Source organism: Micropterus salmoides, unplaced genomic scaffold (assembly GCF_014851395.1).
Source record: "Micropterus salmoides isolate LMB-PRFRI ecotype aquatic unplaced genomic scaffold, ASM1485139v1 Ms_hic_scaffold_3, whole genome shotgun sequence".
Classification (NCBI taxonomy): Eukaryota; Metazoa; Chordata; class Actinopteri; order Centrarchiformes; family Centrarchidae; genus Micropterus; species Micropterus salmoides.
In genome coordinates, this window is record NW_024042261.1 from 28,355,035 (window position 1) to 28,380,095 (window position 25,061).

The window sequence follows — 25,061 nt, forward strand, 5'->3', positions numbered from 1 at the left end:
CTGAAAAGAATTTAATACAATCCGAAAGAACATAAACTCAAATTACAAGACTTCCCTGTTAAAGCTATTTAAAGCTGTATGGCATCAACATTATATTGGTGTGAGGAAGTCACTTGCTACACTTCCCTGTACCTTGTTATACATTGATGTGGTGTGCCTAAAACTGTACATCTAAAAGTAGAAGTATTTATAGTACTTTGCTTACTACCAGCAGTATACACACACACACACACACACACACACACACACACACACACAGCTCTTTCTCCATGGTGGTCTCACCCTGACCTGAAGCCTCCTTTTCAGCTCTAGTCAACACAAACACACACTCAGATCATGACCCCAGTTACTTTCAAACTGAAGCTGAAATGCTCTACAGTTTTGTGTCCTTCCCTGCCCCATGCTTTATTGCTTAGGAAAACGCTGATTTATGAATTGTAATATTTATCATAAAACTGAGCCCTTGCATGCTTGCAGCAACATGATTCATCCTCGGCCTGTGTTGGGACTGCACCACAGAGGCATACCAATATGTCTGGGAAACCAGAAGGTGAAGATTTTGGGATGGAGAGGAGAACATGATCCAAGAAACGAAGGGGAGCAAAAGTTCACTGTGTGCGTTCTTTATTTGATTACAGTGGAAAACGTTGAAGAAAAAAGTACAATTGAGGAAGACTAATGTCTCTATTGCCCATGGGGGGGCAAGTTGGGAGTTTAGTGGTAACACTCAATTTATTTCCCACTTCACAATTTTTTGCATGGATTAAGGCAAGGGCACAGCAACAGTGATGTGTTCAACACATCTTGTTAAGGCTGGGGGGAGGAGTGTTGTGTGTTCTGCTGGCCAGCAGTTCATGGCAAGGATTAGGGGGAATTCAATACCCCCTTGATGGAGAATGCTCTTAAAGTAACACATGTACAAAAATGGTCCTGAGTTTAGATGCGTACACTACATTTTTCCCTGACACTATCAATTTGAAACAGATAAACATTTAGCTGTTTGGGGACTAACTGCAACGTGGTAAAGCTGAATCCAACCCATAAGTGAAGTGTGTGTTTGGCACAGGCCACTGTCAGAAGACATGAACACTGGTGACTTAGTGCTGTTTGGATCAGGAATGTCTTGTGGTTCCCAGTTCACTGCCACCACACTTAGTTGGCTCCCACTGAAGATATAATGGGTGAGAGATTTTTCCGTTGGATGTGGAAAAAGAAGCGGAAGGAGAGAAAGGGGGCAGTGAGGGAGTGAGAGATAAGGGAAGAGCCAGTTGATGTTCAGCATGAATAAAACCAGAAGTGGTGGGAGAAAACAGTCAAAGGAATGCAAAAAGGGGGATGCATAGAATTTGGAAATTAAAATAAAACATTAGTGGGTGAGAGAGAGAGAGAGAGAGAGAGAGAGAGAGAGTGAAATGGAGGAGTGTGAGAGTCTGAGGCAGTGTGGGTGAGGGAGTAGGAGAGTGAGAGTGGCTGGCGTTTATGGATTGCAGATGTGGCGCTATGGGGTTTTGGCAGGGGCTATGCGCGCCTGAATCCTGCACCGGCTGGGTGGCACCGGGGTGAGAGGGAGGTCACTGCACCGCAGCACACAGCCCATAAAACACTGAGCGTAGTAGGGGAGAGGAGAAAAAGAATAGGCCTCAAATACACGCAACCCAGGACTGCAGGGCAGTGGGGTATAGGAGATCACATTTCTGGTTCAAACATAGACAGACATACCCAACCACCTTGCATATGTTGAGACAGACTACCAATAAAGCCATGGGTTAATGTGTAAGAGCTAGCATGAAGTATGACAAGCTTATCTCAAATTCAATAAGGATGAGCACTCTGTTGACACCTCCCCCAACTATAACAAATGACACCATCTTCACTGTTAAAAGGACATTTTCCATCTCTGTATGCATTAATGCTGAATTTATTACAAGTGCTTTTGACAAGATTACAAAAGAGAAGCAAGCCAGCCATGAGTAGAGCAAAAGTGTTCATCTAGTGTCTGTTCTTCTAGGTTCATCCACCCACATGCTTATAAATTGTGCAATTTCTCTTTCCATCCTCATCATTCCACATCTTCCTCGGGAAGTGAATTGTGGAATAAAGTTACCAGAGCTGGTCTTGGCAAACAGATTAAATGTACGGGAAACACAAAGTTTCTTTTCATTGCTGTTCCGAGGAAATAACTTTCTTTCCCAATTGATGCCCCGTGCAACTGCAGTGTTTTGATATTGGAGGATGAACAGTTCACTCCAGCAATTACAATAAACTGCTCAGAGGGCAGTGAGTGTTTGATTGTTGACAGAGGTGAGAGTGTTGGTCACACCCTCACGCACAAAGGGATTAGATTAGCCAACCTTCTGCTTATAACCACATTTTTGACATTTAGAAAAAGGTACCAATGACACTGGCCAGCATCTTTAGATGATCTACTCTAGACTGTAGCTTCTGCAGTTTTGACACTTGTGCCACCATCTGGTGATGAGTGTTACAAATGTTGAGTTCTCAAGATTACTGCTCAAGACTCAAGACAGGACTAGATATAATATTATAATAATATAGTGTTTAAAGTAATATGCTATACTGTTAAATGTAAAATAACAAACACACACACAAAAGAAAAAAAACTGCAGTTGAAAAACTCACTGCCTGCTGGTGGCATGAGTGTTAAGATTGTAGCAGTTTTTAGCAGTCTTTCTAAACTTCTGTTGTTATGACTTTCCTGCCCTATAGGGGGCACATATTGGCGTGTACTCATTAAAGGTGCATTTGACTACATGCAGTATTCAAATAAATGTTTTTTTTTGTTTGTTTTTTTACAAAACTGAGCATTAATTTTGTAGCAACATAAAATCATATGACAGAACTAGTATTCAAACTAACATACGTTTTTTGGAAATATGATGCTTTGTACCTTTTTGCTTGTAAAACCCGTTGAGGGACATGTCATGCGCTCTCCTGTTTATGTAGGTGCTGCCTGACAATACTTTTGTATTAGGTCAGCTCTGTTTTTCTCTTTCATTGTGATATCCTTCCTTCCCTCTCTTGTTCCCCCTTTTCTCCCTCTTAGCCTGGTCCTGACTCCCTGGTTCCTGGGGCCTGGCCAAGGCGTGTGTCCCTGGAGGAGCCAGAGAGGAGATGGAGAGAGGGGGCAGCAAGGGGGTGCAGAGACCGACTCCAAAACCACAGCTGCAGCAGCCTCTCCTTCCCCTCTCCTCTCCTTGCTCTTCTCCTCTCCTCCAATGCCTTCCCGCCTTGCCTGGCACTCTCCCCAGCTCTGCCATTAATCAGAGGGGAAGGGTATTTTAGTGCATGTGTGTTTGTGTGTGACAGAGCAAGATGCTGACTGTGAGTGGCTAACTGAGTGTTTATGTGTGTCTCTGTGTGTGCTGATAGAGAGCTGGATGGGTCGATAGTGATGGTATGGAGACCAGGATCTCACAACAAAGCTGGAGAGTTCACCCAGAGAACAAAAGGGGGTGGGAGGGAGGTTGACAGACATAAAGCCTGGTGAGCAGATTGGAACTGCCAGCGACTAAAAGGAAGAGGTAGTTAGATAATCTGCAGAACTTTTTTGCATCACAGGAACAATATACAATCCCTCTGATTGACATTCTTAATTTCTGGAGAAAGTTGTTGCACAGCACCTGCACACAAACTAGGCACACTAGGCCAACAGTTCCTGACCTGACATGTTAACGAATCACATCAAGGTTCCCTTCAAGGTATACGCTGCTTCTCTACTTGCTCTCCTTCGGCCCCTGATTATCCAGGTGGGAGTGAAATCTGAAGAAAAAAAAAAGATAAAATTTCCAACCTGCTCTGCTCTCACCCCCCAACGGGCCTCCCAGAGTGCTTTTCTGCTGACATCACTGCATAGAGACCTGGCAAGGCAATCTCTCCCCTGCTCTACCATTCCCCTCTCTCTGCTTCCTGCCCTGATGATGTCACACACCATATGGTTTTCAGCAGTATCAAGCCGGAAAAGAGATTTAGTCAGTGGAGAGGAGAAGGAGAGAAAAGGAGGAGTGCTGGAACGGGGTGCAGGTCGGACACAGAAAACAAAAGATTCGCTCTTCCCCTTGTGTGCACTGTGAGTGGAAGGTAGAGAGGGTGAGGAGGGGGGAGGAGTGAGGGGGCGAGAGGGGAATGGCTGGACTGTGTGAGGCTAATGAGGAGAGACCAGGGAGCAGAGACCATGCATCGGACAACCATGTGCTGCACAGACGCCCATCTGACTGGCCTACACACAAACACACATCATCAGAGATAACACACATTTAATCATATTCCCACACTGGAGTTCAAGAATAAGTTAATGTTGACGTGTGCATTGCTTGATCTTCTCTGATTCAATATAAATGAAATGTTTTATAAGTTATTTTGTTGTCTCATTCCATGTTATTGCAGGTATTAGTGCTGAGATCAGTTGCCAAAAGCTAACATAGCAACTTGTATGTGAAAGGGCTCGTGGTAGTAATAAACTGACTTTACTAAGCGTTTTAGTATCTTTCAGCTCATTGTTTTGGTTTTTCTGCCCACTACTTTACTGTTTTGGTTCAGTCTAACTGCTCTCATCAGCATTGTTTTTTGGAAACAGCTGCTGTTTTCAACGAAGAAGCTCTACAAACCAACTGTACACTACCTGCTCAGCACCAAATAGCAGCTGGACAAAGCTGCCGACTAGCTTGTGAAGATTTTAGAGCATTTAGGTGCTAAAGAGTGATATATTTTCCTTTAGAAGATAATGGAAACCAAACCACAACAAAAAGGAGAGTGATTACAGGACTTGCATTCATCAGGTGGCCAGAAACACAACTCCAGTTCAATCCAGTCCAGAAAATCTTTCAGTTTTGTGTTTACAGCTTCTTATAGTCAAGATTAAATGTTCATTCTTGACCTTGGAAACAGCAATTCATAAAACAGTCTCAACACCAGGCCCATTTAGTAGCTGATGTGGAGTTTTTGGTCTTATCACCTGAGCTCGATTAATTCTTAATTTACTTATTACTATGTGCTAAGAAAAATGGATTCCATGACAACTGGGCAAACTCAGCTGTGGAAGATTCTGTGGAACAATCAAAGCTCCAGAAAAGCCACTAAGTGGACCTTGTAAAATCATTTATACAGCTTCTTATAGTCTTTGATTTATATAATAAGTAAGAAGAACCCATTCTTATCCCTCGGTTATGAAAATTCAAACTTTTTGTTTCATTCTCAGTCATAATATTACCTTGCATTCATTATAATGAAAAATAAACAAGCTGGACAACTTCAATATAAAGAGTTGTAATGACCAATTGGTTTAAACAATTGCCTTCATCGGGGTTGTATATTAATACATTCAACCCGTTGTTGGTTTAAATGAATAGTTCAACATTTTGGAAAATACACTTATTTGCTTTCTTGTCTAGAGTTAGATGAGAAGATCGGTACCAGAAGATCGGTCTCCTTTCTGTAAGCTAAATATAAAGCTGGAACCAGCAGTAGATTATCTTATCTTAGACTGGAGGCAGGGAGACATAGCTTGCCTGGCTCTGTCCTAAAATGTACTAATTAGCAAGCTTAAGAGGTGCTGGTAGGCAGATATTTTAAACATTGGGCAGAGTCAGGCTAGCGGTTTCCTCCTGTTTCCAGTGTTAATGTTAACCTAAGCTAATTGCCTGCTGGCTGTAGCTTCATATTTACCACACAGACATTATACTGGTATTGATCTTGGCAAGAAAGTGAAAACCTGTATTTCCAATTATATATTAATATTTCAAATGTAAAACAAATAAGATGATTGTATTTTGTTTTATTCTGTAAAAATGGTTGTATTAGTTTTTGTATGTTTTTATTTATTGTAAGCTATATTTCTCTTGCAAATTCACATGGCTTGTTCGTGGACTGCAAATACAACAACAAACAACCTCATCACCACCCAGATGAATGCAAGATAACCAAAATTATTTGGGGAATAAAACATGGTATGGCATGAGCATTCCCCAAACCAGAAACTATTTTGCATTCATACATGTTTCCCTTTGTGGAAAAAAATAAAATATTTGTGATCTGGCTCTAATCATGGCACGATAGTCGTCCATCACAAGCAGATGGGCAAACTAGAATAGCGACCAAACGCATACAACAGCTCTGCTCATTTAAATGACATGCCTAGCACGCCTATGCTCTAAAGCTGTCGCAAAACTGCTCATTACAATGAATTAAGAGAGGTCTGTGTGTAAATGTTGAGCCTACTGTTCAATTTTTGGTGGTGAGGGGAATCTGGAGCTGGAGGGGGGTGTGTCTGGTATGGTGGGGCGGTCACAACAAGCATCTGGAGATATGTGTGGCCATGTCCACTGGACAGAAAGAAAGGAGAGAGGGATGATTGATGAGAATGAAAGAAAGAAGAGGGAGCAAAATGCCTCGTGTGAGTGGTTGAGAAAAGTGTGGGACATTACACTCAGATGGTCTGTTTCAAGGTGGTAAGATTGCTTTTAGACTGTCCTGTCTATTGTCCAGTCTTGCTCTATCACTGTGCTGGCAGACAGGAATGGAACAATAATAAGGCGATTACAATATTCATCACTCAAAACTCAAATTTGAACGAGGTGGTTTTGGGCCTTACAGACATGGTAACCCTGCAACATATCTGCTCACAGATGTCTGAAAAGGTTGGCTACAGTCATTCAGAATATTCACCTCCTCAGTGTGTTTCCATAGCCAACTCACAAAGCTTGCTTGAACTTGGGGGAAATGGTGGGAAAGGTGTGTGATTTAGAGGGTGACAGCTGACTGTTAGGGATTTGGCTGTCCAGCCTGCCTTATCTCCAGCTCTGGTTCCTCACTGAATGTTGGTCTTTGGGGAAGTAGACTTGTATAGTGTTTGGGATGGGCTCTCTGGGCTGTGTTCGAGGCTCAGCTCTCACAACTTTAATCGAATCATTGCTTACAACCAGCAATTTGGAGGCCTTTTAGTTCATTAAAAGTTCAGCATTTCTGCTTCACTCCAGTTTACGGTATGTTCAATTGTGTTTTGACAGGCTGAAAGTTTAATGTCCAGCGCAGGCCTTGTTGATTAGTAAGATGATGTCTGTGTGGGCAATAGCTGAGACACACAAAGAAACTGAAATTAACAACATCATACTTTTTTAAATACTCTTTTCATCTGTCACACATGCCTCTGTTGACATATCAAAACCATTTTCTTTGCTTTTAACACAATTACTTTATTGCTTTAGTAAACCATTCACAGTCTAGGCTTTGACCCTTGAACCCTATGAAGTCAAAACGGCTTGTGAAATAGTTTGACTTGGGTAACACCTGTGAAAAAGTTACTTTAAGTAAAGGTATGTAATTGCACTGTGTTGTTTATTGGTTATGCAACTCTGCACAGAGTCACTGCCAGAAACCTCACCTATTTCACTGATTAACTGGATTATTGTACTGTAATGAGCTATTATCATTATATTCCTAATAAAATGTATTCTAGGCAAACCTAAAGTCTGCATCTGTGTAATACATCAGATATTGTGAATGCAATTTTTCACATCAACTTTTTCTTCATTTACAAATAGTTAAAAAAAAGTTCAATACATCAATAGTTAAAGCCAAAAAGATAGAGCTAATAATCACATACAGTACATACAAGTAGCACAAAAATGAAGTTTTATGCTTGGGACTGTAGAGGTTAAATAACACCACCAGCTGTAGTAAAAATTTTTATAAGGTGTGTAAATTAAAACAAAAAACAAAGCAAGCTGTGTAAAAGACACAACCTGAAGAGCAATGTATGACATCACTATGTGTTTCCCTAGGTGGAAAAAACTATTTTGGACCATGAATCGAAACACGCGGTCACATCCTTGACACAACAGATCCATTCTCCTGCACAGGTCTGCCTACCTCTGTCTGTGAGGTTATCAGCAGTTCATCAAGGGAACATGGAAGTGAGAGACAATACCTTTCTCCACTCCAACAGGCTCCTGAGGTGGCTCAGAGCACTTCAATGAAACACCAGCACCCTGGACTCGGACAATTTAAAGAGGAAGAGACCCTGCATGCTTTATTAGATTGTCAGCTGCTGCTGTGATCAGAACAAACATAAATAGGCCTCAGCCTTGAAAGTGTTTCACTGGATCACATTGGCCGTCTGTTAACGACCTCAGTGATGGTAAAATAATTACTTTCATCAATTTCAATCTGCTGTCTTTCAAACACCTCAGGATAGCCATGGAAAGACTTGAAGGAATAATAACAGACAGGCCTGCCTGACATAACAGTGGATTGAATATGCCTTAGTAAATTAATGTTTATAGAAAACTAATGACTTCTGCTAATTACAGTGTACAAAAACAATCAAAATGATTTTTTTCAGAGTCACTAAGTCAATTAGCAGCAATACACAGACTCACCATTTTTCTGGAGATGTTTTCTAAATTTCTTCATATAAATGTGATGGTTATAACCAAAAACAACAACAAAAAACTGGCATACATCAAAGAACATTATTTTCTTTTGCATGACAGGTTGGAGTGCAATTGATTTACAGACAGTCCCTTTAATCAGGCTACAACATTGTTAGACTTTTTCAGTGGTTAAAAGTACTCTAACTAAGTAGCCTACATTTACTCAAGTAGCCTGCTGCACTTGATCAAAATATTTGAGCATGTTATGCTAATTACTTACACTACATTTCTGAGGGAAAGCTTGCACTTAGCATCTGATGGCAATAAAAACAAAACAAAACATATAATCAGTCTTTAAAATGTGATGCAGTGTTATAGAATAAACTATCATGCAGTATATTAAGTTGTTAAAAGTAGCCCACACTGACTAACTGCAACATCAAAGTAGGAGCTAACTGTTAATGAGCTAATAATAATGACCAAATGATATTATAACACTGGCAGGGGAAAAAATACTAAAAGTAAAAGGCTACCTTTAGTATTTAAAAGTATATTTCATTACTTTTGTACTTTTAAAATGCAGGAAATTTACTTTTATTTTTATAGTGTGCAGCTACCTTTACTTACGTAGGCTTAAACATCTTAGTAGTCATTCCCACACTGGACATTTATATTGTGAATATAAAGGATGTTCATCACTAAAGGCTAACTCACCTAAACTCACTTTAGGCTACTTATCTATCATTTGTAAAAAAGTTGTGTTTTTCAAACGGTGCTCACAAATTAGAAGTCATAGCTTTCCAGTTGCACTGCACATCATGCCCTCCTTGATGATGGGTTAGGGTTAGTGGGACCCGCTGCCGCGGAGTGCACCATTGGGTGTCGCTGTGCGCGTAAAGTCTTCGCCGGCAGAGTTGGTCCGACCGGACCCCAAACAGTCTGAAGTGTCAGATAGTCTTGTTAACACGTGAGAAATCCGGTGTATGGAAGAGGGTGAAAGAAGGGCGAAACCGGGAGAGAGAGGGCTCTAAAAATACGCAGTGAGACGTCTTTGAGAGAGATAGAGAGCTGGACTCGGAGGAAACGCAGAGGTCCTAATGAGGGAATGCCGAAAAGGAGAGCGGACATACGGCCAGAACACCAGACATGAGTCCGAGGTAAGATTGTGATACGACAGGGAGGCACGGTGAGCATCCATGCAGACGTGTTATCACCCACTGAGTCATAATGGGCAGCTTTTAGTGGACTACAATAATGCGTTTATCAGGTTTTAATGGGTCTTTTCGTTATGAACCGATGTTCCTGATGTTCAGTACAAAGCGTGAGCATCTGGATCACATGGGCAAGTCCGGCCTAAAGCTTAGCCTATCTGATATACAGTAACTTCGGCTATATTTTTCCATTTTTAATCTTCATAGGCTATGAATAATTGCATGACCCAACACACTGAACGTCTTGTTAAGAGGATTTTTAGCATATGATTTGGCGTATAGAAAGACACAAACGTGCCATTTATAAAAGCACAAAAAGTAAAATGTTTTCATATTTTATTTTGATGCCACTTATCACGATAGCAATGGTCTTGTTCAGGTGAATAGGATGAGTGCATAGGTTTCCTGAAGACCATGGATGTATTTTATTTAAAGACAAAAGGTGTCTAAAGTTACACACATACAATATTACCTATCATAATAATATTTTGAATCAATCAATCCATTGTAGGTAGGCCTATGGACGTGACAAGTTTTACATTATTTATTTTTAAAATAGGCCCTAATGTCCTTGTGTTGGCAGTTATTATGGGACATTTATCTGAACATCTACAGTCAGTAATGCTGTCCACTTAAGTCTCCAAGGGCAGGTGACAGATGAAGATTTTTTGAAGCCACACACAGCAAGTTTTTTACCTGAGAGAGAGAGCGAGCGAGCGAGCAAGAGAGAGAGAGAGGGAGAGAGGTGTTTTAAAGTGTTGAATGGTTTGCCAATTCTCCGTTTCCACCTTAAGTGAAGCCAGTGGTCATATTAAGACTCCAATTTTGAGGTCTGCAGGGAAGGTGAAAGACTGCCTTATTTACATGTTTATTGGATTTTTCAATTAAAAAGTGTAGGCTACAGTTGCAGAATACAGCAATTAGGAATAGATTTCCTGAACTCAACAAGAAAAGCAATTTTGACCTCAGGGCCAAAATAAAATTAGTTAGGCCTATGGTGGTGGTGGTGGTGATGTGTGTGTGTGTGTGTGTGTGTGTGTGTGGTGGTGGTGGGGGGGGGGGGGGTCCTGATTCCTTGAAGGTCCTTGACATGGAAAGCTTGAACAACTCTTGGTCTAATCAGTTCTTTCCATCATTAAACGCCTCTCCAAAGTTTAAGTGGCGTGTCTGATCATAAATATGCAGCATATGGGTGTATACAATAGCTGCCTGTCTCTTTAAGACGATGCGTTGAGAAGTTCAAGTCGGGGTCACTTGAAGTTCCTGCCCTCGATGTTACCTTTTAGTTTTATTATAGACTGACATCACACGGGGCGCTAAAACACTTAAGGCGCATAGAGGCTCCATTATCATCCCGGTGCGCGTTATTGCCCCGACTCAAAAATAGCTAAGGAAATTACTAGAAAAAAATAGGAGGAAACTGATGCTGGTCTGAGCACGTATTTTTTTATTTTTTTTTGATAGGAGGGGATGAGAAGGAGGGGCAGAGAGACACTGAGAAAAGAGGGAGAGGGAGGAAAGTGGGTGGGAGGACGGACTTAAGGAGCGACAAGAAATTCATATCAATTAATAATCGTAAAAAAAGAGCTGGCAGACGCGCTCGGAAAACTGGCATGGTTTTTTGGAGGCTGGCAGTTCAAAGCTGAAACGTCAGATATGACTCCTAGAGACTGCTGAGATGATCATTAAGGGAGACTTAGATCGGATGGCAGAAGACATCGGGCATGCAGGTAAGAGCTGATATGCCGCATACAGGCACCCAAACAAGAACAGAGGAAGAATGACATTTAGGTTTTTATCCATTAAACTCTACAGCGTATGCTGTCAGGAAGAAAATGTGTTTTTAGTCAATCGCTGACATATTAGTGGAACATATTTTCCTCGTTTTTATTTCAGTATAATTTTGATATCGGGAAGAAAGGTTGCGCTTGTGATTTTTTCCGCATTTAATTCCAGTCGGTTGAAAACATATATTTGTTTTCAAATAGGCCTAATTAATTACACAGAGACTAGTGAGTTAATTTGTAAAAGTCTTCAGGATCAGTCTGGTGTAACGGAGAATTTAGATTAGCCTACATATAATGGTCTGCAAAATGATCTTAAATGTTACTTGAGTCTGTTCCACTCTACAAAATATGAGTTTTTAGCATTATCTTTTTCTTTGAGTTTAATAATGAAAAAAAAAAAAGTTTTAACGTAAAAGTTAAAGGGAACAACGACCTCTGTTAAAAGGAAACTTCAGCTTCTTCATAACCCTGTGATAAAATTAAAAGAACAGCGAAATATTAATGTTCCTTTTGGGCATTATAAAATAGGCCTGCCACTGTGTGTAAACTCAGAAACACTAAAGATTTTTAGTGCATACATTTCTGGTTCCCTTTAGAAAAGCCGAGATTTTATGTACATGTATGAAAGAGATGCTTCTCAGTCTTGTTGACAGCTCTGAAGAAGAAACAGCTGTCTGATACACCTTGAGCTGGAAACTGGTTCAGGAGGTGATTTAGGGCAGAGATAAAGTGAAGGTTTAAATGCTGCAGCTCAGAGAGATGGATTCACTCGTGTTTCGGTTTACTGTACAATAGCCTATGTGAAGAGCAGAGTAGAGACGCGGGTCCTCTCGGCATCAGCACACAACTTAATGCTCTTGCTTGGAAAACGCGCAGCCTACTCAGATTGCTTATTAGGCAATGACATTAAAACGAGCCCTGAAGTTGAAATCTAGCCCCTTGATGAACCGTGGCACAGAAAAAATAAAACGTACATGCAGTAAATGCTATTTAATTTTCAAATACATGTATAGTCTAACGATCATAAATTCTTAGAAGAAATTAGAAATAAATTAAAATAATCTTCTGTAAAACATGCACTAGGCCTATATTAAATTATTGCAATCCAGAAATTGAAAACGTACCCAGTAAATGCTTATAATTATATAGGCCAAGTGATAATTATTAAACCTGCAATACCATATTGATATGATAGCCTACGTGATCTCCTGTTTAAATAAACTCTGTTAATTCGGTTCCCATCGAGATTAAGAAGCTGTGTTACTCTCATACCTCCGACTGTAGCCTATTTCATAAATGTGTGATAAATTTTATATTCGCGATTAAAGCTGTCAAACATGAAATTGACTCTAACTCACCATGGTGTTTCCTGACTTGACTAAAACTCAGCTTATTCACCTTTAAGTGCTAGATCTGTGCCTTAGGATGCAGTTTTTCTATCTTACTTGTGGAAGTCGGGGTGTTATTTAATGCAGGAATAGCTTCACCAGCCTGTATTTACCTCTTGTGAGTCTAAAGAAAAAATTTTCATTATTTAGATTAAAGTAATGTAAAACTACAGTAAAATATATTTGTGCAAGTTTGCACTCACCTTGAACTGCAGTGTTGACTCATAAATTGAACATGGACTAAATATGAACATAGTCAAATGGGTTCTAAAATAAACATGGCGACATGAGCACAGGCAGCAAATTGAAATGAAAGAAAATAAAATGTCAACACAATGTTTTAAGCAGATGTTTGGAGTGTATATGTGACTGAGGCTGCATGTAGGCTAGAGGTAGGAAGTTTAGTCTCCCGCTTCACCCCCAACCCACAAAAGTGACAAAACAGACAAAACACATTGACAATGAATATTAATCTAATGCAAATAACTGAATGCCATCACCATTAACTACATCACCATCATCTAAGTTTCCTAATCATCTTGACGGGTCGTTAAAAAGAAGGCTATCAGACGATAACATCCATGCATCCCAGAGGGACTTGCGTAACCCTCTCCCAGGTGACTGCACTGTAAAAATGATTTAATTTAGTCTGTTTAACACAACAAACTGTAGCGCAGGCTTTGAATGTGTTTACAGGAACATTATATGTAGCACGCTTGCTTTAAGATGGGTTCTCTGACTAAATATCTTTGCAATCATCGATGGCTTCCTAACAGGATGCAGTGAGCTCACACATGCCCTCCAGATCAAGAGTTTTATAAAACATGGTTTACTGTGGTGTTTCACTTTTTGTCACTAGGCTCCATCAAACAGTGAGCTCAGATATTTTAAGAGGCAAGCTGCACTATAGCTTCTCAAAAGACTCATTCTGATCTCAGCAAGAGAAAATAAATCCTTGTTGAAGGGGAACCCACAAGGCATTACCAAAAGTAATTTGTTGTACGCACAGCGCGTTGCAGGTGCACTAAAAGGTTGCTTCGTGCATGAAATTTGTTTTCTTGTCACAAAAGCAAGTATACATTAAATATTGATTTCAGTATCTTATACACGCTGTAAAATCTGTATTCATGAATCAGGACATAAAGAAGGCACAATTTTCTGCCATGCTTTCTGAAGCAATTGAACAGTGTTGCATATCACAGCTCTGTAGACCGCATACAGACTAAAATGTACACTGATTGTCTGTGTGTGTGTGTGTGTGTGTGTGTGTGTGTGTGTGTGTGTACACAACGTGTCACCACGATCCGCACATTAACCAGTAACAGTAAACTGAACACCCCTTAATGCAATGGAGACTCTGCAAAAGTTCAGCGAGTTGTGGAAAGTACTTGGCCTATTCCTCATATCACACTCATTTCTAAACATGTTTGATCTGACCAAGGTTGAAATTTATAGTAAAATAGGACCGTTGAGTAATCAAAGACAGACAAAAACCAGAAATGGAAACACTTTAGATGACAACTGGGGACATGACAGAGCATAAATCCACCTAAACCTTCCTACCCGCCTCCATATTAATAGTCTCTTTAAAAAAATATATTTATGACCAGATAATAAGTAATAAATAGCATGCAAGTCATACGTATATGTAAAGGTGCTATGGGGACAGCACATTTTAAAATAAAGAGAAAATGAATATGTTTTATGAAAATGATTGTATTTAAAAGATATATTTTCCTTCATATTGATGACTGTTCTCCGCATGGTCACTAGCTAGGATGTTATACTTATTCTGACCCTGTTGTTCAGTGATGACATTTCCTTCTGATGTTAAAGGCCTGATGCTGAACATGCGTTCACAAAAATACAGCGCTAACATTTTCCTCTGCAGTGACCCTGAATAAGTTGGTAGCAGCGGTGCATTATAAGAGAAGAAAAAAGACACATGATTCAGGATTCCCCAGAATTCCTTAGTAACTCATTCGTCAAAGTTAAAAAAATTTAGATTCATACTTCCCTATTCTTGTGCTGAGCGTGTACACTGAATGAAATAAACAAGAAGTGAATGAGCTGGTGTCAGGAAGAACATGATCAGACAGATGACATGATGTTTATTTAGTTGCTTGTTTCCCATCAGTGAGACTAAGCCCTTAGGGACAGTTTGAGACATTTAATCTCATACGTAAACTATCCTCAGATGCCACTGGTTGAACAATACATGGTGTTTCATGCATGCAGCTGATATAGTTTATTTTAGGCTTTATGGAACAATTAGTGTTGATATTTCAGTGTGTATGAATGTGTGTGTGTATGTGCATATGTGTGTGTGTGTGTGCGTGCGCGTTAGATCCCTGGAGCTCATTTCAGCGAAAGGTATTGAACCATGTAATGCTGATTTACATGCCGTACACTCAGTGTTCCTTATATGACTGGGCAAGGGGAGCCGAAAGACCTATCTTTTTTTGGATGTGTCCTTCCCCCACAGGTTTATACCTGCTGTTCATCATACTTGTGAAACATCCCTTGCTTTGTTTAAAACTCTGCACAACACTTCTGGAATACTTTATCAGGAAGCCAGCAGTTACCAAATGTATATCTGCGGATCTCTGAATTTTGCTGTTTCTCTGTTTTTGCTCGCTGCAGAGGAAGTGAATGCATAGACTTGAATTTCTGATAATGACAAAACCATTGCAACTGCTCACCTTTAGCAAAAGTTCACTTTCACTGAGTGGCCTTCATTTGCACATCCCACACATAAGTTCTACACTCGACATGTTCCATTGAGTGGAATCTATGATTTAAATGTAAATATTTAAGACATGAACTACAAATCAGTAAGTAAACATGGAATCAATTAAATATCAGTAATGTGTTGGGGTTCAAAAGCCAATCTGTTATTAATTAATCTATAATAATACTAATAAATGTATCCATTTGCAAAGGCTATTTTTGTTTCCATATTACTTATATTTATTTGAGACGTTTTTCTTTTATGTTGGCAATGAAAATTTTGGAACTCAAAACTCTCCAATATATTTTAATATAGACTGATGTGTAAGTCCTAAATGATCATAGATTATTTTTATAAACTACATCAGTAACCATTCTTGTGATTCAGAATATTACACATGAATTGTGTTTTTGTGTATCAAAATGCTGATTGCCACATGACGTTTTACAGATATCTGTTGTTTCAGGTGGCGGACTGAAGACGATGCTGGATGCCATGGAAGTTCCAAGTCATGCTAGGGATCTCCTCCTGCAGCTCAACAGCCAGCGAACCAAGGGCTTCCTGTGTGATGTTATCATTGTGGTGCAGAACGCCCTCTTCAGAGCTCACAAGAACATTCTGGCTGCCAGCAGCCTCTACTTGAAATCTTTGGTGGTCCATGACAATCTCATCAACCTCGACCACGAGATGGTGAGTCCAGGGGTCTTCAGGGTCATTCTGGACTACATCTACACAGGCCGCCTTAATGAGGGAGACCCCACTTCTCCCACCGAACCCAATCTAGGCGCTGTCTTGGCAGCAGCCAGCTACCTTCAGCTGCTTGACTTAGTGGCTTTGTGCAAAAAGAAGTTGAAAAGAAATGGCAAGTACCCTCCCCGCCCAGGTCCTGCATTTCTGCCCTACCCAAAGATGGGGCCCAATAGTATGGGTCTAGGGAGTGGTGGCAGGTATAGGGTTTCTACTCCTGTCATTCAGTCCTGCCCTCCAGGAGGAATTTTGAATAGCCATGCAACCAGGGCACCACCACTAGAGGAGCTAGTTCCCCATCGGCTAGCCCTTCATGCTGGGGAGCTGTATGCTCCCACCTCCACCCAGGGCTCTCAGGTGTTCCCATCCTTGCAGTCAGCTCTGCCTGCCCAGCTTGGGCGCACAGCCCACACTGAGAGGAACTGCTCCCCCAACTACGGCCTTGATCTCTCCAAGAAAAGCCCCAACTCCCAGTCTCAGCACACACCCTCTAACTCCCTTCTGGCAAACAATCACAATGATGAGGAGCGAGATGGGAATCTGAGCGCTCGCACCAGTCCCATGCAGGGGGCGAATGGAAGGCCCTTCCCCTTAGAAAAAATGGAGCTGACCGACCAGGGAAGCTCCCTTACTCCTCCACCTTTCCCTCATCTCAACCAGTCTCTTGGCCCACACCTCCCTCACATGCATCGCTCGGGCTCCCAGAGCACAGATCGCTACCCATGCCCCCCCAGCCCTGACACCCCCACGGAAGGTGGAGAGGGAGGCAGAGAAATGGGCAACATCTACCGCTGGGTGAAACATGAGCCATTCACAGCTGAAGATGAAGATGAGGATGATGATGAAGAGGAAGGGGGTGAAAATGGAGACCAGCATCATAACCACCACAAGGCCGGGGAGGAGAGTGAAGGAGCAGATGACAAGAGCGGGTCAGGCACAGAGGAGACAGGCAGTAGTGAAGGCCGCCCGTCACCTCCGGGGCCGATGGGGAGGTTCCACATGCCGTATGAGCCAGAGAGCTTCGGGGACAATCTGTATGTCTGCATTCCATGTGACAAAGGCTTCCCGAGCTCAGAGCAGCTCAATGCACATGTGGAGACACACACGGAAGAAGAGCTGTATGGCAACTCTGGTGGAGAGATGGGAAACAGCAATAATAGCAGCACCAAAAACATGAGCAGTAATACAAATGGTTATGGGAGCCTGAACAGCAGCAACAGTTTGAACAGTCTGTCCCATCTGGAGACCAAGTCTAGCCAGGGGTTGGGTTCAGGGGGCATCGGGGAGATGATGCGGCCCTACCGCTGTTCATCCTGCGAGAAGTCCTACAAAGATCCAGCCACTTTGCGCCAGCATGAGAAAACACATTGGCTGACCCGGCCTTACCCCTGCAGCATCTGTGGCAAGAAGTTCACCCAGCGTGGCACCATGACACGCCACATGCGAAGCCACCTGGGCCTTAAACCTTTTGCCTGCGACTCCTGTGGCATGCGTTTCACCCGGCAGTATCGCCTCACGGAGCACATGCGCATCCACTCAGGGGAGAAGCCCTACGAATGTCAGGTGTGCGGGGGAAAGTTTGCTCAGCAGCGCAACCTCATCAGCCACATGAAGATGCACAGCAGTGGAGGGACTGCAGGGGGCCTGACCACAGATGGGAAACTGAAGCTGGACTTTGCCGAGGGCATTTATCCTCTCAGTAAATATGCAGCAGAGCATCTGGGGCTGAAGCAAGAGAAGGCCAATGAGCTTCTCATCCAAGCCCAACAGCAACTGGTAGCTGATGCAAAGGCCATTGAAAGCCTTTACCCACTGTCCAAACTGGCCTCGGAGCACCTGGGCCTCACTCACGACAAGATGGATGTCCTGGGCCAACCCCTCCCTCCTCCCCCACAGGCCCTCTCTGAAGCCCGCACCATTGACCGCTACTCACCCAGCTAAGACCACATGACCTGTATAAATAACGATCACCAATAGGTCTGTGTGCACACACAATTTGCAGTATTCAAAAGCCATTCACCTCAACTCAGTATCTCCTCTGCACCTCGGACTCAGGCCAAAAGGAATTGGTCTACTTATGCGCACCAAAATGTGCCTTTCTATACATCTAATGTGTCTTAAAGTCCTTCATAAAGGACCTCTTTGCTATTCTGTGACCAAGAGACACTCACTTAAAGTACAGTATTTATGTGCAGTGTATGCAAATGAACAGTTAAAAAAATTACAGCCATTGAGCCAAAGTGACAAATTGAAAACCAAAATGAAATTGTTTTATTTATTTTTGTATTATGGTGAAATCCAAAGAGAAACTGTTGCAAGGACACATTGCTATCTGACCCTAAACCTGTGTACAAAAACTTGTGTACAAAACATGAAAAAGCACATAAGGACAAGATTCAGGGTTTCGGTCCAGACCTGAGCGGAACTTTTACCAAATGAATAAGCCAACTCTTTTGGACTTTAAAGTAATGGGAAGATGGATATATTTTTTCTTTTTTTTCTGTTTTTGGGGTACTGGACAATTTATGTATCTCACTCTCCAGCTTCCAAATCATGCTCCTGCTTCCCAGGTCGCAAGGAAATGACTGAACCATAAGAGCAATTGCTTCAACATTTTGGTAAAGTCTCCTCTGCTTTATTTTCTTCACATTTCTTCAAGTAACCCACTCTCCCACATAATTGTGCGGATAAAGGCTCATACTATGTGACAGTAATGGTAGCTTAATCAGCCTTAAAGTTAGCGTGTAACCCTTCTCGAGCTAAAACTTCCTTTGCATTTTGACAAACATCCTTAAGCTTTCAGTTGTTGCTGAGATGCAGTAAGCACAGCCCTGTGATCTCATAACTGGGACATGATTGCACATACCCAACTGATGACACACTAATCCCTGTTCATGATGAGTGTAGCTTCATCTCATGGTGACATTCTGTAATATTTTACAATTGTGAGTGCAGCCGAGCAGAGAGGCAGGCACCAGGCCAGAATTAATGACACAGAAATCTGTCATTTATTGTCAAGAGAGGTTGCTCCATTCAGATTGTGATGATTAATCATGTTGTGGCAGTAGTCAGATGCCGTGTTACCGCCCCACTGTCCGACCTCTCATTTCACCTCCCTCCCCTGTAGTCTGTTGTCTGGGAGCCCTGCTACTGTTGACAGTACTAAGTGAGTGCTGTATTTAGCCCTTTGCCTTAAAAACGCTCCACACACAAATATGACCCTCCCTCCACACACACATAGGGAGCTGCTAATCTGTCTCTGATATGAACATAAGAAGGGGTTTGTGGGTCTTCCCTGGAAGCCAGCGGGTGAACAGCACACTCCAGCTGCTGTGCCTCAGTAATCCCTGTGAAATCTCACTTTCTCCTGGACAATTCGCACTGCTCGCCAGCATGATGTCCCATTTCATGCCTGCCATCTTACCCCTCTGATCCACTTATTAACATCATGTACGAGCCTAGCAAATGTCTCCTGGTCTCGCCTCCCTTCCCCGCTGATATCAAACATAGAAACAAAGAATGGCATATTTCTGTGTTGGCTGACCAGCAGTTTCCTACCGGCGTGAAAACAAAAGAACACTTAAAGGTTGCGGGTAGATGGCACATTTTTGTCTTTCAATGTTTATTCCAAAGAATATGCTGGCCTTTTCTTTTTTTTCTTTTTCCACTTTTACTTGTCCTTGATTCAGATTAGAAATGTCTGACCACTATAGCGCCAATGTCAACCTCAGTGGGTGAATGTGAAGACTAAAGCCATACATACACTGTGATAGACGGAGTGAATCTTAAAGGCTTAAAATACATAGACAATGTACCTGACTTTTGGGATTGTTTTTTTTAAATGTAACAATAATTTAAGGGTTTCTTCTCTGTAGCATATGATCATATCAAAAATGTTGTCTTCTGTCACTTACTTTTCTTTATTTTGATTTTAACTGAAAGCAGCGCACGTGAAACTGGTGCTTACCTCAGGACTGAACCCAGCATGGGGACGCTAAGCTTTACTAAACCTTCGAGTAAAAATGTCAACACACACACACACACACACACACTTATGTAAATGTTCTTATTAACAGGGCAGCTGTCCTGTGTTAAACCTGTGGTTATTTCTGTGCTTATACATTTCTTGTTACAGTTTTATGGTGGAGAGATAATATGTGATATTAACATTTTTTTGTTTTTATTGTTACTATGCGGTATACATTTTCTATTGTGTTGTCCTCAAAGAGGCTCGTGTCGTTCTGACCAATTCCATTATTATAAGGCAAAGTCATATTGGTAGTATCTTAACTGGCTGTTTGTGAATTTCTGAACCACACTTTAGTGAGCATGATGGCATTGAGCTCTGGTTTCAACCACACATACAGTAAAGTCTAGATGATTAGTGTAGTGTTTTGAAATGTCTCCACAAGACATGATGTGTTATACTTCCCTAAACAGAAGAGCAGTGGCTTTGCTGGGCAAGTATGAAATCTAGCCTTATATTGTTTGACCCTTTTCTCCAGAGGTTGGTGAACTTTCAACGAAAGTCAGACTGAGGCCATACATGCACACAAACACCCAGGAAGCCAGCTTGTTTTGGATGATGCTTCAAGTTTTGGGATTCTTTTATTTAGCACTGTAACAAAAAAGAAAGCACAGCTTAAATGAAACAAATATTAACAGTAAGAACAAATGTGCATACGTGTTAAAAATGTAAGAACAGGCGGATGTCAGTCGTGGGAATTTCAGTCCCCTCGCTCCCTCTCATTCACTAGTTTAAATGAAAATCTGTCTCCTCTTTTCCCCTGCCTTCCACCATTAAAATAACACAAAGTCTTTCCACTGTCACTCCAAATCTGTGCAGGAGGGAAGAGCAAGATAATGCTTACACAGTTCTGTAGGATGTGCACTTTTTGAAATTTGCTTAATTGCATCAATGTATGACAGACAGAGGGGGAGGGTTGTGTATCTATAGACAGGGAAAGCGTTTGCTTGTCTGTTTGTATGTCCCTATGCTATTTGAGCGTATGAAGGAGTGTTAATGCATGTCCTGGGAATAGGGCTGGTGTGAAGGAGAAGAGCTGAGGAGCAGGAAGTGAACTTTTGGCTGGTGTGTTGCATTGAGCAGGATGTGCAGTGTGTTTCTGCTCAGAGGCAGATAGAGAGACGGAGAATGGGGAGGGAGAGGTGCACGGAGAACGCAGCAGGGTGGACTCGAGCCATTGTCTTAGTATGAAAGCCTGTTCGTACTTCTAAAACTCTCCATTCAGAAAACAAGTAGACTGTATCTTCTCTTTTCCTTCCCCTTTTTGCTCTTTGGGAATAAGCCTCTGCTCCGTATCATGGTGATACGACATTGTGGACTTGTGAAGGGCTGCGCAGTAATTTTTTTGCCATCCTTTTGGTCACAGGAATTCATTACAATATTTTCTCTATATTAAGTAAATTTTTAAACATTTGTGGAGCAGTGCTGATCAATATGAAGGGCCTAGAAACTGTAATGTAAATCATAATTAAAAAAAAAACATCAGTATTTCTTTTGCTCTGTGGTTGATTCAGTTTTACAAGAGTCTTGTTTCAATTTACTGATGTAGCCACTCACCCCATGGGGTTTTATGTCATATGCGTTATGTTATTTATATGTCACACCAACCCAGAAAACCTCTCATTGCCACCAGAGTAGTTAAGATGAAGATGTTTTGAAAGTAATAAAATTAGACATTTAAAACTTTATTAGTTACATTAATTTATATAATGAAAATTGATAAATACAAATATAAATGAGTGCAGTAAGACAAACCACCAACTATGAGATGGGGGTTAATCTTTTAATTTAATAAAAATTTTTTAGGGCCATTTCATTCCTTTCTAATGTTGTTATGGCAATCATCCCAGGCCCGTAACTTTTATAACACTAACAACATCGAAATAAAAAACGATCTAGATGTGTGACCCTGTGTAGACCAAAAAAGGGTTTAGGTTTTATGTAAAAAAAATGCTCAGTATGCCTTAAAGCTTTCTACCAGCGGCAGCAGGCCAGGGTCACCTATGTGACTCTGACAGGCTGAATAGTTCTGATCTGCAATCATACCGCTGTTTGACATTTATTGTATTTCACGATGTGTGCCAAAAGGACTGAAGCACTTAGCAGACATCGCAGATGCTTAAAACAAAACTCAGCGACAATCTTTGTAGTTTCCACGGGTTGAATTGTCGAGCTAAGCTTCTGACCAACTTGGACTTTGCCTGGTTATGAAAGCCATTATCTATGTGGTTAATCATGAGAGCACAGTGCAGACATGCCACTATTGTCCAGTGTACATATTTCTTTTTATGAGGACTCATGTTTAAATGTAAGCTAGAACCAAATATTACTAATAATCAAGCCTTATAATGGTATTAAAACCAAAAACTGACTCATAAGTCAACCAATTACAAATGTGCCTTCAGTGTAACAAGCATTGATGATTCTGCAATAACTTATTTGTGTGTGAGTGTGTAGGTGTTCTGATTTGTCATAGTGCACCTGTCCATCTACATGTATAAGTGCCTTTCCCACAGTGTAGCAGGGTAAAGTACAAGGGAGAGATCTGACACTTTCAAGAGTCTTTATTACAAGCAGCTGCTTTAGATTTATTTCCCCAAACTGCACTTTTCTGGAAAAATCATTGTATTGTGATTTTTTATTACTCTTATGATCCCCTAGAAGTCCCACAATTGCCTTTCCTCTGGCACTTTGCTTCCTTCGCTTTCCTCCTCTTCCTCCCTCAAGTGCAGAGCTTGGCCACACTTGTTCACCGCCCTTGTTACCTCAAAGCATAGCTTCCATCCTCACCTCTCTCTGTCCCTTCTCTCTTCTTACACTCAACACAAACCGCTGACCTACAGCGCCCGGTGCCTCCCTCCTCTCCCATGATCCACTTACTTCCAGCTGTTTTTCATGCTGAAGAAGACAGTTGTCTAAATGTTTATGTGAAGAGCTACTTTCTTTTTCTTTAAGCCCTGATCAATTTCCAAAATGAACTTTGTGGCATGTGTTAAAATACAGCAGATGACGGGCCAAATAAAAAAGTCTGACATCGTTATTGTATTCTGATCCTCATGCCAAGAAATGGCTTACAAAGGGAGATTAAAGACAGCATATCGTTGTAGAGGAAATGCAGAATAATGTGAGGGGAAATGTTCAGGGGAAAATATGCTCAGAAAGATGCCAGTAAAGTAAACATGTATGAAATTGCACAATTGAGCCGGGCCTCAGCTGCACCAGCCAAGTCATGCACTGAGATGGAGAGAACAAGTAAGCTGAGAGCTGAGAAGAAAAGAAGCAGAATCAGAGAGAAAAATGGCTTGTGCTTGATAGTCATAACTTTAAGTAAATAACAAAGAAAAGCTGGTTTCTTTGTGTGTCTGTTCAACCCCCCCCCCCCCCCCCCCCTCGTTCTGGGAGTTTTCATTTCCCATTTAATAAATGAAGGAAATTAATTTTTTTTTCATTGTTGATTGCTGCAGGTCATTGACAAGGATTTTTAATGTTCATGTTAATGTCAGCGTGCCCTCAGAGATGTCATCTTATTTCCAGGCCGAATAATTATCACTCAATCAGCACATGGCCCACAGTAGGCTCTTTGTAGTTGGATAGGGAAGGGGGTTCTGGCTGTCCATGTCTTCCTCCATCTGTTTGGCTTGAATCTCTGTTTCTGTCTCTACCTTGAACACATACAAGTCAGACTAAGTGGACTTTGGCTTGAAACCTTTCGTTTACAGTGTACAACTTCTGCTCCAGGAGTTTAAGTTCAAAGACAAACAAAGAGGAGAAAGCAAAGCAGGAATTTGGAAGAGTGAAAGTTGGTCGGGGAGAAGATTTGATTGTATATCTCACGGACACACACAGCTGGATGGCAGACTGCTGCTCCAGATTAGGTCAGATTTAATTAGGCTGCCCTGATCCGTTTGGAGTGTCACTTCTTGTAAAAAAAGCCATTATTAAAGAAAAGGTGATTCCACTGACGGCTTCTACCCAACACACACTAAAACCTACACCAAAATGTTACAGGGCCCCAGGGGGTCCTCACACACACACATACACAAAGACACACACAAAACATCTATACTGGTGTTGGAAAAAGGTTATGTGTAGAAATGATGGATCATGATTTACTGAAGATCACTGGGATGTTTCGAGGTGGTTGTATCCGTTCACAGATAAGAAAGTTCAGCACTAACACAGACTGCCACGCAGACAGTTGCTGCGGATAGATGGAAAAAAAAATACATCACAGATTACATACATCATGAATTTACCATGGAAATTAGACTTTTCAGTGGAAGACATGATCTTATTTCAGCAGGCATGAAGCAGATGTCCATGAAACATCATTGTCCAGTGTTTCGTTTTGTGGTTTTATACCATAAAATCAATTAAAAGCAATACATTAAACCAAACAGTATTTTTCTGCATTTCATTGTCAATATTGATCTTACTTTGCTTTAGTGAAATGAATGTATTTATTGCATGTCAAAATGTTTTATAGTTAATTTTTGTGTAAATTTCAATTGTGGGTTTTTATAATAATTTCATTTAATTATGGTGTTTTGATAAAATCATGTTGATAAGGCTTTTATTTTTTTTAAAAGCCAATGTGAAAAATGTCATGTTTTTTTTGTTTGTTACTATACTCAAAATCAACTTGGCAATAAAGTGAATTTACAAGGAAATGTGTCAGATGTTTTCATTTATTTTATTTTGTGTATAATTTGAATACAAATAATTATACATAATAATACATAAATATACATTTCCATTATAAGAACATTTAGATATGATTAAA

The 25,061-nt window shown here is 41.1% G+C and overlaps 1 protein-coding gene across 4 annotated transcripts; it reads left to right on the top strand.

The window, feature by feature from the left end:
* The first annotated feature begins 9,315 nt into the window (after positions 1-9,315).
* hic1 (hypermethylated in cancer 1) lies at positions 9,316-24,948 on the top strand. Of its 4 annotated transcripts, none has more exons than XM_038692480.1 (2): positions 9,316-9,544; positions 15,955-24,948. In XM_038692480.1, exons 1-2 carry the CDS (start codon positions 9,485-9,487, stop codon positions 18,190-18,192), a joined length of 2,298 nt encoding a protein of 765 aa, XP_038548408.1. In that variant the 5' UTR covers positions 9,316-9,484; the 3' UTR covers positions 18,193-24,948. The 4 variants fall into 4 exon arrangements, with proteins under 4 accessions (XP_038548408.1, XP_038548411.1, XP_038548409.1 ...); XM_038692483.1 differs by having other exon boundaries at positions 9,320-9,544; positions 15,971-24,948; XM_038692481.1 differs by lacking the exon at positions 9,316-9,544 and adding an exon at positions 11,118-11,328 and having other exon boundaries at positions 15,971-24,948.
* The last annotated feature ends 113 nt before the right edge of the window (positions 24,949-25,061 follow it).